The 18,899-nt window shown below is 43.1% G+C and overlaps 1 protein-coding gene and 1 long non-coding RNA gene across 4 annotated transcripts in view; one reads left to right on the top strand and one right to left on the bottom strand.

Moving 5' to 3' along the window:
- TECTB (tectorin beta) overlaps positions 1-18,899 on the top strand; it is a 391,734-nt gene that overhangs the window by 13,114 nt on the left and 359,721 nt on the right. For 2 of the 3 annotated variants that reach the window (XM_061458761.1, XM_061458762.1), the window contains exons 3-11: positions 65-255; positions 662-804; positions 888-960; positions 3,435-3,538; positions 3,618-3,701; positions 3,863-4,025; positions 5,937-6,006; positions 6,919-6,951; positions 7,426-7,636. In XM_061458761.1, coding sequence (XP_061314745.1) covers positions 65-255; positions 662-804; positions 888-960; positions 3,435-3,538; positions 3,618-3,701; positions 3,863-4,025; positions 5,937-6,006; positions 6,919-6,951; positions 7,426-7,478 — 914 coding nt within the window. In that variant the 3' untranslated portion in view covers positions 7,479-7,636. Of the gene's footprint in view, positions 1-64; positions 256-661; positions 805-887; positions 961-3,434; positions 3,539-3,617; positions 3,702-3,862; positions 4,026-5,936; positions 6,007-6,918; positions 6,952-7,425; positions 7,637-18,899 lie in introns of those variants that run through there. The other variant, XM_061458763.1, reaches the window with a different exon arrangement.
- Positions 105-8,843, bottom strand: LOC133272085 (uncharacterized). The gene is made up of 3 exons (XR_009744343.1): positions 8,007-8,843; positions 7,402-7,932; positions 105-220 (listed from the first exon to the last, which is right to left on the bottom strand). It is a non-coding gene; the product is annotated as an uncharacterized LOC133272085 (long non-coding RNA).

Raw genomic sequence — 18,899 nt, 5'->3', positions numbered from 1 at the left:
GCAGACTCATCTATTTGAAAGAAAACCACTGCTGAATATCACTCTAGGCATATTTTCCTTTCAGATGTAATTCTGGTATACTGCTATCCTAAAACCATCATTACCAAAATTCCGGAGTGTCCTTACGGATGGGAGGTTAATCAGCTCGCACTTGGAGGCATTTGCTACAATGGAATCCACGATTCAGGGTATTACCAATTCACAATCCCAGACTTGTCACCTAAAAACAAATCATACTGTGGGACACAGTCAGAGGTAAGATTATCAAGATGCACATTTCTAAGCCGGACTCAGAAATCAGCTGGACTCACTTGAGAGTCCTGTTTGCTTCAGCTTCAAGTAGTATTGATGGAAGGAGGATGCAAACTGCAGTATCAGGGAGAAGGAAGAATCAAACACTTTTGCTTTGAATCTAAGGGCAAAATACCGGTAGGCTTTGTAGTAGTAGTTAGTGTGTTAGCAACCCAGTTAGACCTGTATTACACAGAACATACATACATACATATATTAAGGCATATGTATAGGCAGCATAGCATATAAAGAGCTACAAAACCATGTTTCCTTGGGGATGTCACCAGATAGAGTCTTCGTGTTTCAAAGTATGAAGCTGATGCCTTAAAGACCTAGTCCTGTCTCCATTTCTCTGTTGCACCATCCACAGTTCAAGAATCCTGTTTATCACTTCTACAACTCCATCATCTCCAATGACTCCTCAATAATTGTGAAGAGCCAGCCTGTGAATTACTCATTCACCTGCACATACAACGCCAACTACCTGGTCAACCAGGCTGCCTTTGACCAAAGGTATGTCCTCTTGTGTGAGTGCGCCTCACCCTGTCTTCAGGGTGACACCACACCTCACTCATACAGAAACCTTATGTCCCCAGGGTGGCCACCATCCATGTGAAGAATGGGAGCTCCGGCTCGTTTGAAAGTCAGTTGTCCCTCAACTTCTACTCTGTAAGTGCTCTTTGCCACACAGCTTTTCGCCTTCGTTTTCCGCAGACTTCAGTCTATGTGCTGGACAAAGAGGCTGCTGCTACTGACTTTTATGTGTCATGGAGCACATTACTAGCCTGGAACAGATAATTACAGGGGTCCTTGTTTCTGCTGATTTACAGGGATATAGTTAAACTGAACAGAGCAGACACATGCCAGCTGTTCTTTTAATCCCTCCGCATCAGGCAGATTTTTCTGCTGAAAGATACATTTCTAACATGCCAACAAGTTTTATAAGGAAGAGCAAGGCTTGTTTGTAGTCCCACTCGAAGAGCAGCATGCATCTGCAGGCACCGCTGCTATCACGTAGTCTCTATCAGCACAGCAAAACCCCATGCATTTCTCTTGCAGTTTGTTTCCTTGTCCCCTCTCACCTGACAGATATTTTGTGTTCCCCAGAGATCTTAAAGTCATGCTGGAATTTTGTTTCCAATAAAATTTTGTTCCTGCATATCAGGCCAATGTTTGGAAACATCCTTCTCCTCCCCATGATTCTGCTGTGCTGCTGGAGCAACCAGCTCCTGATCCTGGAATCATTTTTCCAACCAAAGCACAGCCAAAAGCACCAGAACAGCCTCTATTTTAGCACAGCTAGAAGTAGCACAACTGGTAACATACTGTGATAAATTTATAGTCCAGAAAGAGGGGCTGTTTACCACAGATAGATGGAAATCTCTCCCCTTTCGCCTACATTTTGGGCACCAATTGATCACTGAACATTTTGTCAGGGTTGCGTGCCACATAAAATCCCATGTGGTCTTGAATTCTGATATATGGCACACTGGTAGTACAATACCAGCCGGGAACCGGGAGGTACCACGCTGCTCCTGTCAACGCCTGACAGAATGGCTGCAAAACCAAATGACAAACAGTGAGCAATGGATCTCTGGTACTTTAATATTTTGACAGATGACTGTTTTGTTCTAATGGCCATGGGGCTCCCAGGAGTCAAGGAAGGCGTGACTGAACTCTACTGGTCCATTTTCCCACTGAGCACAAGTACAGAACAAGCTCAGAAAGCTGATATACTATTCCTTTGTTATTTTGTTCACATTTTCACTGGGGAGAAAAGGTTCATTTCAGTGATTTTTTTTTTTTTCCTTTCTGGCAAAATGGAAATAAAAGATTCATTTTGCCTTGCTATTCGTCTCTGCTGCTGCCCTACACTGCCCTCTGCCTCCAGTGGGCTATACTGCAGGTTCTTCAGGTGCCCATTTCCACATCCAGAAGCAGCACCCAAGCTACAGCGTAACCCAGTGGAAACACTTCCACCTCACCTCCCCTTTAATCTGTGACACACCATTAATAGCAAAGAGCTGTGATGCAGCATGAGGGGCTGGAGCCTGAGCAGAAATCAGACCTTCAAGACTGAAACCTCTTGTGAAGAGCAAGATAGGACCTTAAAACAGTGTAGTGGAATAGCTTGATAAAAGAAGCACTATACCAGGTTCAACTCATTTTAGAGCAAGGACTGCATGAGTTTTGTGACAGTATTTCTGCAAGTTCCCTCCTTTGAGAGAAATCTTTGGTTAAATGAGGATTTCTTCAGTGCATCCAATCTATCAGATGTTGCAGTGGGAATAATGTAGTGCCTCAGAGCACCTTGCTGTGTAGGCAGGAAAGGTATGTAAGAAAAATCAGTGCCAAGTAACTGAGCAAGCACAGCAGGGAACAATAGTCCAACAGCCCCAGAACTACATATTCCTGAACCCTGCTGTATAGATTTAACTAAGTAAACCAGTGCTATGAGTAAACGCATTACTCTTTATGTAGTTTTGGTACTAGCTTCATTGTGATCTTATGCAATAAAAAGCAGCAGGGTTAAGGTAAATACTTCAGTGTATCTATAACCAAACTTTTTCACCCAAGTAAAGCACGCTGCACTTCTTTGAGCAGTCTGGCTTTTCAGTGGATGAATGACTATAGTGGGCAAAGCTCTTTCTGGACACTCGTGTCCCCTCAGCTCCCACCATGCTGGCCACCACAAGTATATATCACAGAGTGGTGAACTTTTACATATGGTCAGCTATTTTCTGTTTACCTTCATTCCTTTTCCCTGATACATGCCCATCTCCCAACCCTATTCCTATTTCATACACTTATCTCCAGTCTTTCTCCCACCACTTCCCCCACCACCTCTGGTGTACCAGAAGCAGCAACAACCTCGCTTCCTACCCTTGGTTTGATATAACACATACCACAACCCAAATAGCATCAAATTCTGTCACTTATTATAAGCCAAACATTAACAAAAGGATTTTAAACACCAACTTAGGCTTGCATTGGTCCTACGACTAGATGTAGAGTTTGGAGCTTGCAGGTAGGGAGAACCCAGACTTCTGGGAACCATCTCTCCAGAGCTGTCTGAAGTTTCCTTATGCCTTTGCTTTGCGTGTTACTAGTAACGTATGATGCCTTTCCTTTGTCTTTCAAAGAATGCCAAGTTTTCAAGTATAAAAGAAGCCCCTTTCATCGTTGAAACATCAGAAATTGGTTCTGACATATTTTCTGGAGTGGAAGCTAAGGGATTAAGTGACAGGTGAGCAAGGGAAGGAGGAGTAATTTATAAACTGACAATCAGGACATTCCTTGCTAATCTGGGGTTTTTATCTCCCCAGGTTCAAAGTGGTTCTCAACAACTGCTGGGCAACTCCCTCCTCAGAGTATTTCTACCAGATCCATTGGCCTCTGATCACCAAGGGGTAGGTGCAAGTGGGTCCCATCCCTAAGGATAATGTGAAGCTGGGGGATGAGTGGCAAAAGAGAAGCTTGCTCACATCAGGAGAAACACATTAATTAGGAACCTCAGATGTCTCTCTGAAACCCCAGAGGCTCTGACACTGCTTCTCCATATACAACACAGGTGTGCCACAGACAGCTCCATACTGGTGCATGAGAATGGGAAAACGAGCCGAGCAACATTCCAGTTCAATGCTTTCCGCTTCCGTAACATCCCCAAGCTGTCCAAGGTCTGGCTGCACTGCGAGACACACATCTGTGACAGTGAGAAGTTCTCCTGCCCGGTGGTAAGAAACACAACAGGGCTAAATTTAGACAGAGGATGTCAAGACCTTCCTGAGGGTACATCAGGTGCAAGGCCAGCACCAAGGCTTCAGCAGATGGAGCCACCACAATGCGTGAAACTGAGTGGCCAGCTGTGCACCCCGACCCCTGTCATGCCATACGGGTCAACACCGGGCAACTTGTTTAAACACATTGAGAAATGCGATAGGCACTGAAAACCTCAGTTCTTGTCAACATCCCAGGCTACAGTCCTGTCTGACAAACAGCTGCAGTTGAACACAAGCCTGAAAAAGGGGAGAAAGTAGAACTTTTTCCGTTTTACCAAATATCTTGGTGCTGAAGGTACCCTGGGGGCAGCGGCTGAACCTGGCCCAAAGCCCTCTGCTACTCAAACAAAACCTTGTAATCCCCAGGGAAAGTCCTCTTTGCTGTCCTGCAGTAAGTTACTGCTTTGCAGCTGTGCTATTCTGCATGAAATATGTAAGCTGTCACTGGAGCGGGGACTGAGGTTGAAAAGCAGGTTCTTATGTGCTTAGGTGGGAATGAGGTGGGGATGCTATACAGGCGTGTTATTTAGCGTGGGCAGGTGAGCACTGGTGCAAGGGTTACTGAAGTGTATTTCTTTAAAGACTTCTCTCTTCCTCCTTCACTAAGTCAGAGCTTCGCTGCTCTTTTTCTCAAGCAATGAATGTGTCATTGCTATAAAGTGAAGCTGAATTTTGCTTAACCTGAAATGAAAACCTACAATACTCCTTAGCCGACATATTGTCGTTTCAGCAACAAGTATTTCTTGCTGGAGAAGAGAAAGCATCACTCCCCATGAAACCAACTTTTCTTTCAAAACATTTTCTCAGTCCAGGAGCCAAATTAAGATAGCAGTTTATTACCCACCATCAGTGCCAAGCAGGGAAACAGATTTGTGCAAAACTTGCAGGACTGACCAATATGCATCGTTGGAAATTCTAAGTTTCAAGGGCAAAACCCCAGAACCTCTGGGCTTAGATTTTTGTTTGTCTTTAAAGATTTCTTTCATTTTTCATCCAGCCACAGACCAGAGTTAAAAGAAAACACAAAACCAGTTCTCCATATCGGCTTTTCTGACAGTGCTGACAAGCGTCTACCACATCCTTTCAGACACAGAGTGGAATTCTCTCCTCATCCTCCAGCACAGGATAACTGCTTAATCAGGCTAACATCCCTTGAGTCCATTTCCAGCCCAAAAATGCAGCTGGTGGCCTGCTGCAATTAAGGCTGAACCAAGCTGGGGGTCTGTGCTTACAAGCAACTCATAACAAGAATTACCACATGCTGAGTTTGTAAAAAGAAAATGCCCACAGCTGGAGATCTGCAAAGGTCAGGGGACAGACAAGGACCTTTAATCTGTAGAGTACTGCCTCCAATACAGACCTTGTCAGCTGTGACAAGCATCATTAGTGCTGGACATGAGATGATTTGTATAGAAGGCTTTAGTGGTTCTTATTTCTACCCAATGGGCAACACTTATCAATAAACCACAACAGAAGCCTTCACAGAGGTCACTGGTTAAACAGATGGAGTTCAGCTCCCCACTTCCTTCTTAACAAGAGTTTTGTTGAAGGCAGGGTAGAAAGGGTAGTCCAGGAGGACCTGTGATTAGCAAGTGGGCACCCATCTGGACTTCTTCCTACCGTCTCACAATCGAGAGTCACTGTAATGGCTGTGGTGCACCAAAATCCTCAGAAAAGACTCTCCTCACATCTCTCCATCAGAAAAACACAATAATTACAGGGGAGGAAAAAAGAAATCTCTAGAAATATGCAGCAATATTGATACAGATTTCATTTCTTTGGTTGGGAACATGAGAATTGGGTTGGGAGTTTTTAATTATTTGCAGTAATTTTTGGTATACGTGGCTTTCTCTCTGATCTCTTGAGACATGCGACAAACGAAAGCAGCGCATGGAACAGACCGGAGGTGTTTTAATGGCGGAGATCACTGTACGCAGTAAGTGATTGGGTTTCTGGGGTGTTTCTCCCTTTGGGAAGCAATGTAGTTGGAAGCCACCTGTGGCTGCAGCATAGAGGCAAGCAGAGGAAGCGGAAGCCCTCTGACAGGGCATTTGCCCCTATGGGAGCAGGAGTCTTGAACAGAAGTTGGTCCCCTCCGGGTTCAGCAGAGCTCAAAGTGAGTAAAGGCACCCATTTGGCATTAATGATCAATGGCCAAACCACTTAAACACTAAGTTAGCAATGTAAACTCTACTCACCTGGATTTGACCTCAGCAACAGCCCAGACAAGCTCTGGTAGGTTGTGCATGAGTGGGAGAGAGGTCAGGCTTACGAGCAGCAGGAAAGGGATTTTTTACATGGTGAGCTGGTACTACAGCATGCCCATAGCTCTGGTAGGTTAACCTTCATGTCTATCCCTCCTGATACACAAATTGAACTGCCACTAGGTTTCCCATTATAAAACAAGGCCGGTTTCCTTTAACTGTTGCCTCCTGGAGGCACCAGGAATTTCTCCCCAAGCTGGTTTAATTCTGCAGAACCAGCACATCCTTTGAAACAGGTCCTTGGAACAAGGAATGCCTACATCACGTTCTCACTAGAGCCCTTTGTACTAGTTTATCAACTACATCCACACCGACCTGAAAACCAATCTAAAAATCACAAATACACATACAGCAGCATTATTGCAGTTTATTATGTTGCACCAATAAAACCTCTTCAATTTTAGAAGATAAAAGAACTGAGGATCCTTTTATAACTTCAGACAGTAAATCCAAGAGGATGAAATATCCAGCGTTTCAAAATCTGGGCAATGTTATCTGTTCTGCTTTTACAAAGCACACTGATGCACTTTGCCCTTTTTTAAACATGCCATCCCAAAGTTCTCTTTTCCCATTATTTTATACAGGCAAAGCCTTATCCAGATTTTACACGCTCTCGGGTAAGTAGCAAAGCATGACAATGAAATTATCAGTCCCAAATATGGATTTTGGGTGAATCTGTCAACATAAACCTCATAGCTCGATGAAAGAGCCGAACAATCTAGTAAATTTGACCAAAAGGGAAATATTTCAATAGCAAATTTAATTTATCAACATTACACACTTTGTTTTCCTCCTTTTGGCACATCTCTCACTCTGGACAATAAAATACCAATAGCTTCCACTACTGAACATTACTTTCTCTTATTTTCACACCCTCTTCCCCAAAAGGAGCAAACATGTTTTGCTGGGTTCACAGAGATGTCTGAAAGCATTTCTATTTGCAGAGGGTTTGAAAAGGCTTTTCAAAGCCTATTTTTTAAAACTCAGTATGGTGACAAAGCCACATTAGGGGCATTGATGGGAGCGGGAGGAGAATAGTGAAGGACAGCTGATAAGGAACTACTCACATTTAGTCTGTGTTTCTCTTGCAGATATCATCTTCCACCTACTCTTTGTGATTGGATTTTGTGCTGTTTTATTATAAAAGGCGGCCCAGCTGTGTTCAACTTTTCCCCACTCCAGTTTAGACCTGGACTTTTTTCCTAAAGATGTTTATTTTACAGAGGAAACATGAAAGTCACAAAAATTCCTTGTGCACCATTTTACCAGATAAATAAAACATTCCATGAGCTTTGTGTCTTACATACTGAAGAATCCCAGAGCAGATTTGCCTCTCCCCAGTTTCTGCAGGCATTTTAAACTAGTGAAAACCCAGGGGTTCTGTATTCTACCTTTGGCCCCTTTCAAAAAGTTGTGATGCCAACAACATAGTTGTTTCTATAAGGAACATAGAAACATGCAAAATCAGCATTTCTAACACCAAATTTACCTTCAGGTTTCCCCTTCCCCATCAGTCTCAGTGTGGTACCAAACTCTGCTCCAGGCCTGGTCTTGCAAGGTCCTAGCTTGATCTGTGAAGCCTTTGAACAAGATGAAAACTAACCCAACATGTCAGTCAGAAAAGGGTGCTTTTTATGCAGCAGTAGTTAGAAGGTCCTCAGAATTACTCTACCTGATATTTCTTTCCTGCTTCTCAGCATTGTCAGTATTGATTGGTTGGATTAAGTAGCATACAACACTGTTAGGAGTAGGATGTCTTGCTGACTGGACAGACTCGGTACATGCAGGATAGCTGCATGCTCTGGATGCAAATTAAGCACATCTGAACATCTGATGTTGGAAAACAAGCTAATGATCTTTACACTTGTTTGAAGACATAGCTGGTGTCAGATACAGCAAGGGTCGAGATGTTAGCTCTGCATCTGAGTAACAACAGCTCTTAAACAGCAAGAAGAAATCACTAGACATGGAAACCATGATTTCTAAAGAGCAGGAAATATCAGGACATAACACAATTTCCCAACAAAGGTGATGATAGGTTCCTTACTTCCAGTAATTACTAAATCAATATTGAATAAAACTCTCGTAAGTGTAAGAAACATTCCCAAGTCTTTTCCATGAAACCTCCAGGACTCCAAATGTGAAAGGGAAGAATGACTACAGCTGTTACTTCCTAATAATGAACACAGTGGGTATACGTATCTCTGTACATACTGCAGCATAAACACATTATAGAATTTTTGCTATTGCTTGTAGAGAGGAACCTTCCTGAATAATCCTATTAAGGATTTTAAGCTCTCTGCTCCTTCTGAAACCACATTGTTAAAAATGTAATGCACAGCTAGAACACGGATAGATTACAGCCACAGTTTTCGGACACACACAGACGCCCCTTTCCAAGGTCTCTGCTCCTCTAGGCGTAAACTCAGTCCATACCTATTTATAAGTAACTGAGGAAAGTAAAGCTGTCTAGAAGCTGAGATTACAGCAGACACCCCCACCCTGACAGCCTGCAGGAAAGCGCTGTCGCGGTGACATGCGTTTGGCCATTACGTACAACAGAGGGCACCCTCTTGACAGGATTGTGTGATCTAGGCGGACCACGGATCTCTCACTTCAAAGCGCTTAGTGGCACGTTTCTAAAGCGGAGCTGACCTGTCGAACGTCTTGTGCACCCCGGGATATTTGATCAGAGATAATGACCCCGCAGGTTTTTCTCCCCCATTTGCTGCTTTGCCTCCCTTTCCCCTTCCCTCCTCCCGCTAACACCCCAGGTTTCAACATCTGCCAGGTGGCTTTACCCCTTCGAATTCTTGTCCTTGCCAGCTGAGATTAACACACCAGCTTCTCCTCCAGCCTGTTATTTTGCCTTTCTTTTGCTAAATCACCACTCTCCTATCCCAGCTATGTTGTGCAGAAAGCCTTGAACTGGCTAGGTTGATCAATTTTCTTCCTGATGATGCAATAAGTGTTGCTTTGGAACAAACCCTACAGGATTGCAGCAGCTGTGAAAAGTGCCTGGGAATTCCCAGGCTGCCTCCCTGCTCGCCGTGGGATGGAGCCTCTGGGCATGTATATCTCCTGGATGTGTTAGTACGGTGCTGAGTGGGGCTCAGACAGCCAGTGAGCAGTGACTGCAGGATGGGCAAAGCCCTATCACCAACCCAAGTCTGGATAACTATCTCCCTACAGTCCAGAAATGGTTTATTGCTGAAAAACAAACGAAACACAACTGAAAAACAGCTCCCAGAGGTGGCTGTGGAAAGGTCTATCTGCCAAACAAGGCAGCAACACATGAACAGGTTTCAGCTCCACAAGTACTGTTACTTAAGAAAGCACAAGTTGTCCATCCTAAATAGTTTGCATAAAAAATATTCACCTTTATTTTTCCTAACTTGCTTATGGCTCATCACTATTTATTCTACTAAACGCTATTTACATTGCCAGTGTCGGAAAATACAGTGATTGCAAAAAATTTTAGCATAAGCTGAAGCTTGATAGACTTCATTTCAGATGCACTATACTGACAGATCTTTTCCAGCTGGCAGGGCATGAAGATGCTCGCCTTGATCTCTTTATCTGCAAGTCTAACTCAATGCTGGCCATGGAAGCATAGGGAAAGGAAGGTTAGTTATAGGGGACACGCATAATCTCTTTAGAACCCAACATTTGTTTTCCCATAGATTACAGTTTGGTTTTGTCCCAGTTCTTCCTCCCATTTGGATGAACCCTAATGAGGCATGAGTTTTTTACATGCTTTCATTCTTGCAGTTTGGCATTGCAATGCTGAGGCACAAGGCCACTGAGTTCTTGGCAAAAAGTAGGACAGAAATGAACCCACAGAGGTGCCAAGATGATAACAGCACAGGTTGCGGCACAATACTGCTAGTACAGTGACACACATTTGCACAATATTTTGTTCATTAGATATAGGTCACTTCTCACTTGCAAAGGGTAAACACCATTAACCTGGGTGGCCTTTGTTTGACAGTCACTGGAGATAAAAATAAGGATTAAGAAGGTCCAACAAAAATTGCCAATGAAAGAGTGAGTCAGATCCAAAACAAAATCTCAGAAGCACCAACCAGAGAGCAAGCTGGTACTTTCCATCCTTGACATTCTGTATGTCGTGTCCCCAAACAAGTAGTGCTACGGCATTGTGATTCCTTCCACTGCTGCCACTCCAGGTCAATAGTGAAAAAGAAGAACCAGGCTCTGGGACTGTCAAGTCAGAATTAATTATAGTCAAGCATTATGCCATATACCCCGTGCTGGGATTCCACAATTTCATATCAAAACTTGAGAATGAATCCTCAGTAGCTGTTATCAGAGGACACACAACTGATTCTGCTGCAGAGATGCAAGACTAAGTCTGACTTGATATGCCCACCTTGTGCATCTCCTGGTAGCTCAGCCCTGAAAGGAGCGAAGCCACACCAGGGGTGCAAGCCTTTCTACAGGGGGATCTCAACTCAGTAGCACAAGGAGGTAAACATTGCACATGCTGCCAGAATTGGCAATATATTACACAATGTAAACACAGGCAACATCTCAGATACAGACAGCATGTATAGAAACTCCCCATCTTAATTCTAATTTAAATACCAACTTCATCTTTTTATTCTGTAAATCCATGACATTTAGTTTAAATGTCCCAGTCAGGGACAAAGAAAAACCCTACTTATCTCAAAATAGTATCATAATAGCAGCTACTTGATGCATACAAAACACATCCTAGAAGTACATAGCCTGTGTTAGGAGTGAATCTCCTCACCCAGTTCTGAATAGCAAATCTTTCCAAGTTACCTCCATCACACGTTCAGAGGAAAAAACAGCTATTGATTGATTGGATCCCCCAGCCCTTTCATGTAGCATATCACTGTAGCCCTGCAAACGTCAAGTCCAGTGGCTTCAGAGAAATAAATAGCAGTTCTTGCAGCCAGGCACTCAAGGAGGAGACTAGTGTCCTGAGCTCTGTCAGAAGATGCATTGCACACTAAAACAGAGATCACCCTGTTTTCCAATACACTCTTCTTCATTTTGTTGTTACAAAGAAAACCTAGTACCCCCCTAACATATTAGCCTGCTCTTTAAAAGTAATTACATTGGACATGTTCCCATTCCAAATTCTAAAGGGAGATGCTTAAATTCCGCTATTCTGCAAACAGCTGCTCTGTAGTGCAACCCATCTCCAGCCTTCCCAGACTGCTTCCCACATTGAACAGGCTGTACCTCCTCTACTGCTAAATTTTCTTCACATGTGGTTTCATCCACATTAACACCCTCTTCCCACAGACTGGATCTCTCTGGACATTCAGGCACTGTGACAGAAAGCATCACTAGAAGGGATCCCTCCCTGTTTCAGGACAGTCTGTTTGTCTGCTTACACTCAGCTGCTCTAACTGGAAAATAGCACCAGCTTTTTTCTTCTGAAAGCACCACAGCAACATCCATCAATATGTCCAAGACACAGACATTCATGATGTGTTATCATACTGACCTTATTTAAAAAAGGCAATTAAGCCACGATAGATAACAGACTTGTCAGTAACACGGTCCTGAAATACGTTTTGAGAAGGTCTTGCATGTTTAAACTGTATTCGGTCTTTCCATAAGCACATTCAGCAGAGTCCTAATGATGCAGTACTGCATGATGGGAAGTGAGGCAAATAGTTCCTGTTCCTCAACGAGCACTAAATCAGAGCTCCGTCAGTAAAGCAGAGGTCTTATCACCACGAAATGTTTGCACAGCACTATAAATTTACATGGTGATTAATAAACCCTGATAAGAGCATGCTGAGCACTTCTCACTGTCTTCATATGCAGTGCTTCTGTGCTAGCACCTTTTAGTGAATACCTCGAAGTACTCTAAAAACAATAACTAGTTAATCTGGAAGATTTAGTCTTCCCTTTACAAAACTAACATACAAACTAAGAAAAACTGAGGCAGAAAGGATGATATGAGCAGGGGGGCACATCAGACTGGTACTTCAGTGGAGAGGAATGTTCCTGTAACAACAGAAATAGTCAAAGCAAAATATGTAGCCTCATCTGATACTTCTGAGAATGAATTGTAAATTGAGAAAACTTGCATTTATTTTACCTGTATTGAAAAGAAAAATTCCATATGCACAGAAAATCAAGACAGCAAATTTAAGGACTCTAATACACAATTTATTATGTACCCACTGACCCACAGTAACAAACCACAAGCACCCACAGCAAATGTTAAAACTCAAAGGTTAATCACCAGGAAAGAAGTTTACACCAAGGGGTTTTGTATCCCACCTGTGATATGTGTGCCACCATGCCTCAGTGGGTGGCAATCCTTACCATCTGATGTACCCAGACTTCCACACCCAGCTCACAACCAGCCAGACTTGGGCTGTTTACCTGGGTGAAGGCCAATAAAGCAGTTTCAGGTTCTCTCTGGGTATATCACCTATCTTGAAAGTAATCACAGCACTCAGGAATTTCACAGATATAATAGCTATTTCTTCAGTGTGATTGATCCCACTGCAGATGGGTGGGCTGCTAGCCACCATAGATGCATCACCAGTGGTTTCTACCTTTAGCAAACAAAAAGAATACAACTATTTTATTGCATATCTAGATGTGGATGCAGAGTGCAGATAAACCTGAACTTCATTCCTGCAGTGACTGGTACCAAAATGTAAAGAAAAGTGGGGGGAATAACCCCCAAAATGTTTTGAATTTACTGTATCTATAATCCTTCAATGGACTAAACTGAAACTTTATTCAGGCTTTTATCCTAAGAGAGATCTTCAGCCACTTCACAACTTTCTTTGGTAGCTGAGGAAACAAGTTTCCTCCTCACACCCATTAATAGATTAAGAAAATGCCTTAGCTTCTAATCTAGTTATCCTAGCAGAGGTCCCTCTCCAAGGCCAGCAGATGAGCCCCATCAAAAAAGCTTGCAATTCCATGACTGTTTGCTCAATAGGCTTCTCATTGACTTTTAATTTCAAGCATGTTAGAGCAGCAGTTTGGTTAGCAGCACGTTTGTACAGTGTCAGCCAAAAAACCCAGCCAACATTGATGACAAGAGCTCACTTATCTTCCTTTTCTCTGCCACCAACTGCACCAGTCCCTCCAAACAATCTGCATATTTTCCCTGTTTGCTCACCATGTTGTCCGAGACCCAAATATGCCTACTGGGGCATATACAACCAGGTCACATTTGTTTATCATCTGGTGCCAAGCGACACAGCACATAGTGAATAGTTTCAGATTCCATTAGTTTCCTCCAGGAGGCTGGATTTCACGGCAAGGGAGGGAACAATTTGTTCCCTATTCCAGGCCTTTTCATGAAGGGCCATAGTCTGATCATGCTTGGGTCCTCCTGCCGCACGTCTCTGCAGAATCTACATACACGGCTAATTTCTTAGCCATTTCTCATACTAGTTCAAAGGGAATTACTTTGCTGAGGCAAGTAATAATTTTGAAATAATAATAATTTTGAAATAATTTCCCATCTGGCACAACTTAACACTAGCTTCACTGGAGAAGACTAAAGGTTCATCTCATTCAAAAGCCTCCCTCTGACAGTAACCACCACAAGCAGCTGCTTATAGTGCAAAAGCAGCAGAACGTTGACGCTGTGCATCTCAGAGTCCTCTATAGCAACTATTGTAACTTACAGCTGTCTCGCAAGACGCAAAGCTGGAGGCTTGCATCCTGGCCAAATCCTATCATAGATTATTAAATAATACTGAGATGTTGAAAGGAGTAAAATGCAATAACCTGAGAGAAGGAGTTGCAGGGATGGGAGAGCAGGGCTATCTACTGTTTACTATTGTTTAGTTAGCACAATTGCAAAAAATAAGGTATTTGTATATATTTTATCTCTTTAGGTTATTTTGAGGCTTTTTAGATGGAGCAAGATTAATGTGTCCTATTTTACTTCAAACTAAGTAGACTAGACAAGCATTTCAAATGAGTAGGGAGAGTACTGACCACAGATACAGAAAATAAGCTGGAGGGACTCTGTCACCCATAGGATCTGAAGCAGCCACAGTCTGCAATGAAAATAAAGAGCACTAGCTTACTCATTTTCTAATTTTTTACTATTTTCGTAATCACCATGATATCTGACAATTTCAACTGGATATTAATCATCTTCACTGCCTGCTCTAAACCACCAAACATTGTCATTGTGGGCTGTTTAGCAGCTACTATTTCCCTTCTCTACACCAGCTGCATTCGAGCGATGAGCAAACAACAACTGCACATTTCACGCGGTCTGCAAAACCCTTTTGATACCTGTCAGAGGAAAAGTGCAACCTATTTGTGGTAATAAACCTTCCACAAGTGAGCAAAACTCACCCTTTATGGCTTTCTTCCCTTGACCATGTTTTCACAGAGAAGAAAGTTAATCTCTGCTCTGTATTTTCATCCCAACAAGATCTTAACATGGCGATGGTCCTTGTATTGCACTTGTCCACACACACACACACACGGATGGCTGTAGGGATGAGTCCTTGAGTCTGTTGATAATCTCTGAACACAGCAAACATGATTCATAATGAGCCCAGGTCCCCATATGACTATTCTTATTTGGCTGAAAATGCATATAACAACAAAAGGGTTGTGTCCTCCCTGTGAAGTGTTCCAATATGCAGTAGACAAGAAGACACCACGTGAGTGCTTTAATACACTGGAGAGAAAGAGCAACCGTGGTTGCTGAAACAGATATAAAATTGCTAAGGAATTTTGCTGAGATGCTTGAAAATTTGGACATGGTGGGAGTTGAGGGGGACCTTGTGGGGGTACATGTGGCTAGGTCTCTTGTTAATAGGATTTACAATCAGCAACAGGATGTCCATTTAGCATTAGAAATCAAATACAGGAATTACTAGTAAGTTTAGGCAAATTCTGTAACCTTGTAGAATATTTACCAAAAGGTCAAAATCCATACAAGCCTTCAAAGATGGAAGATGACATCTTTAGTAAGGAGACAGACACACTACTCTGTACTCATCTCAGGAATTCAATGTTTCAATGCAAATACAGTGAAGATAGCTCTTTCAGGATGTAAATGTGCACTTCCAAAAAGGATTGTATGAAAAGTCAGCTGAAAACAAGCGATAGAACAATCTGCAACACTGGCTTCAGAAATCCTTGATATCTCTTCTCCATCCAGCAAACTGCCTCCTCTGGAGGCGATCCTGTTTCCCATCAGCCTACATAGTGTCATGGTTCTGTTATAGCTACATGGCGCTGTCCCATCTACCTTTAGACATTTGCCAGTGACTCAGGCCACAGGCTTATCTCAATGCTTATGCTTAAATCCAACCAAGTGATGCCTAAGAGCAGACCCAGCTCGCAAAACCAGACCTGACTTGCCTGTACAAACCCAGTACAGAGGGCAAGTAGGAAACTCATGGAATGCTTGTCTTCCTGCTAGGAAACATATAGCCGTGCTAAAAGGCTGCTGTAAAAGTTTGTCTTAGGAACAGGAATTTAAATTTAACGTCCTTTAGTCTAAGATAGATCAAGCAAAGACAGGAAGAAGAAAAAAGGAACAGTTGTGAAGAAAGGCTCTAGAAAAAGTTAACTTTACACCCCAATAACGCGAACAAAAACCAGATTGCTTCAGGTAACCACAGGGGAACAACTAGGTTAGACATTGTATCTGTTCAACAACAGTATGACAATTCTCTTGCTATAGTTCTGCCATTGCAGCTCTCTTATTTATACACAGACATTACAAGCAACACTATGCTCCAGGGCGTTGTAACTCAGAAAATGAGCATATAATATCCATGAGCAGGTCTCCATCCCAAAAGTGAAATAAGATCCTAATTCATTTGTAATTGTCACCTGAAGGTTGAGCATAATTTTCCAAGAGGTTGCCCAAGAGTTGTTGGCTTTTCTTAACAATGTCAAGATTAAGATTTATCTTCTATCAATTATTCCTAGGTACAAGGAAGTGGAGCAACGCAACACAAATAGTGCAGCAGCACACTCTCAACAAAAGAACAAACATGAAACTGCCTTGACCAGCGCTGGGGCAGCCTGCGAGGTACAGCATTTCCTGGGCTCTGCTGCTGCTGCCATCCTTGCCCTGGCTTTCCCAGAGAGCTTTTCAGTGAAGGGGCTTACAACCTCTGAAAATCAGCCTTAAGGAATGCCTGGACATGATTGTGGTGCTGGAGCAGAGGACATCTTTGCCAAGATTGGCTAATTTCAATGTTGCTCACAAATCCACATGCCCTGAATTTCTGGGCTCCTTATTAATCATGCAGAGTTCAACTTTATTTTGGTGACCAACTCTAGAAGACACCGACTTTAAAGGCTTAATCCTTCTAAGCCCTAGTTCCCACCTCACACACACACACACAATCCCTCTCTCCCCCATCCCCTTTTCAATGTGACTGTGCACACCACAGACTTCTGCTAGTTGACATTTATAAGTTAGTGTCATGTTTGAAGAGAGCAATGCTTTCCTTATTCCCCAAAGTACCTGACAGTTCACTTGTCGTGACTCTTAAACATGCTTGCAATTGAAGTCTGGCAGTACTCATCATGAAGCCCACAAAGTGGCCTGTCTTTAGGAGGAAGGCCATCCCTCCAGCTGATGGAAGCAGTTTATTTTGTTGGACTGCAAGCAGATGTGGACAGCTATTAAAGAATCCATTTCTACTATGCTTTTCCTTTCATTTTTACTTTATGAATTGCAGGGGACACACACCGAACTGCTCTGTCCTCTCAAACTAACCATAAATTGTTGAAAATGGAATGTTTTCTTCCCCACAGAGATTTCAGAAAGTGGGAGGCAAACTACAAATGAAATATTCGGGGGGGGGTGAGGGGTGAGGAATATCAAAACCTGTTAAAATTTAGCTCCTTCACGGAAAATCATCTTTGAGTGAAGAATACTGATATGGGAAATTTTCCAGCTGCCTATGAAGCACATTTTTCTGAAACATGCTCCTCTCTTCTAATTTATCAATGTACATCAACCCAGGAATCCCAAGGAAGAGAAGGCATTTAACACATGAAAGTTGTGGATGAAAGGAATGTGGTCAGTCTCAGCTTCTCTCCAGTTTTGCTGCATGTTGAGCCGGATGTTCCCTCATTAGTTTCTCTCATTTTCCTTCTAGAAATTAATCAAATCTCCAGAGCAAGAGGATTCCAAAATGTACATTTCACCCTCCTCAGATTGTTCAGGTGCAATAAGAGCAAACTGTTAATTACAGACACCCAAAGGACTGACATTTTACTGGAAGGGGGTTTTTATATATAAATCTATGATGGCAACAATAGGATCCAAGGCTGCCCAGGGAAGAACTGCTGCTGACTGAGTTCAGGCTCCAGTTACACCAGCGCTCTTCCGCAACCTGTTTCATAGGCAATAGAGCTACTTTCCTGACTTTGTATCTCAAACATGGTACTTTGCAGTCTGGTGAAGAAGGGCCAAACTCCTTTCTCCATCAACTGCCACCCTCTTTGAGAAAGACCTTGTGGTATCTACTGGGGGTGATGCAGCTGAGGCATCTGTGCTCCCTGAAGTCTTCAGCACCCAGCAAAGCCCAGAGAAGGCGTTAAAGAAGCTTTCAGGACAAGACTTGCTTTCCTGACCCTCAAACTGGTTTTTATTTTTTGGTCCTTAGGAACCAAAAAGGAATTTAGTGGGACTTGGGACAGATGGTGGAGTAACTACATCGCTTTTCAAAGGTTCATTGTGCTTGCGCATGTCCAAAAGAGACAGAAAAAGCATATTCCAAGAGAGGCAAGCACCAAAAGCAGCTGAGCGAGGGTGTACAGCTCCTATTCTAGTGCCACATCTCTCCTCTCTGCTCAGCAGCCTAAATGTTGGGGGTTTTTCTTTCTTCAGAGCAACTGGGATTATGAGCTTGGTAAAGACATGACATGCACAGTCCTACTTCCAATGTGAGACTAAATCAGGGCGCTCTCCACCAACTACTGTAGACCTGCTGAGAGTCTTCAGGCAAGGTTTGTAATGCAACAGAAAAGAGCCAGGACAGACAGATCCCTGTTGAAATTCCTCTGCTTCTTAATGGAAGGGAGGACAACAGACATAGAAAACTTGCTTGCCTATAATGCCAGGAAGGGGTCAGCCTGCACTTTGGCTGATGAACTGTCTGAACCACACAGGGCTGGCACCAAGCCAGTAACCAGTGATGCTGCTGCAGCTGGTCAGGCTGTAAAATCATTGTGCCTTACTCAGCTTCTGCTGCCTGCCTACCCTTAAGCAAACCCTCTCCCTAACACAGCAACCTCACAATGACCTGGAGTTAAAAGGCAAAACAAAAGGTTATTCTGAGAAATGTTTAAGGTAACCAGGTAATTTCGTCAGAGCTGCGTGGATCTGATTTGGAGGTACTGATCTCACCCTCTTTTAGGGACAGTTGAAACAGGACATTTTGATATCACCTCAAAACACAGCTACATCTGGTATACACTCACAAGTCCTGCAACCATGCCTCCACCTGCAGCCTATGAAGGGAAGCAGCCCCTTGGTTTGCTCCAAATGTATACAACCAGGAAAATCACCTCTCTGAATGCAAAAAGCCAAAGG

The sequence above is a fragment of the Pezoporus flaviventris genome, unplaced genomic scaffold (genome assembly GCF_033815535.1).
Source record: "Pezoporus flaviventris isolate CSIRO_AGI_PZ_B2104156 unplaced genomic scaffold, CSIRO_AGI_Pfla_v1 ptg000029l, whole genome shotgun sequence".
Taxonomy (NCBI): domain Eukaryota; kingdom Metazoa; phylum Chordata; class Aves; order Psittaciformes; family Psittacidae; genus Pezoporus; species Pezoporus flaviventris.
Note: the sequence above shows the minus strand (reverse complement) of the source record. Positions and strands in the feature narration are given on the sequence as shown.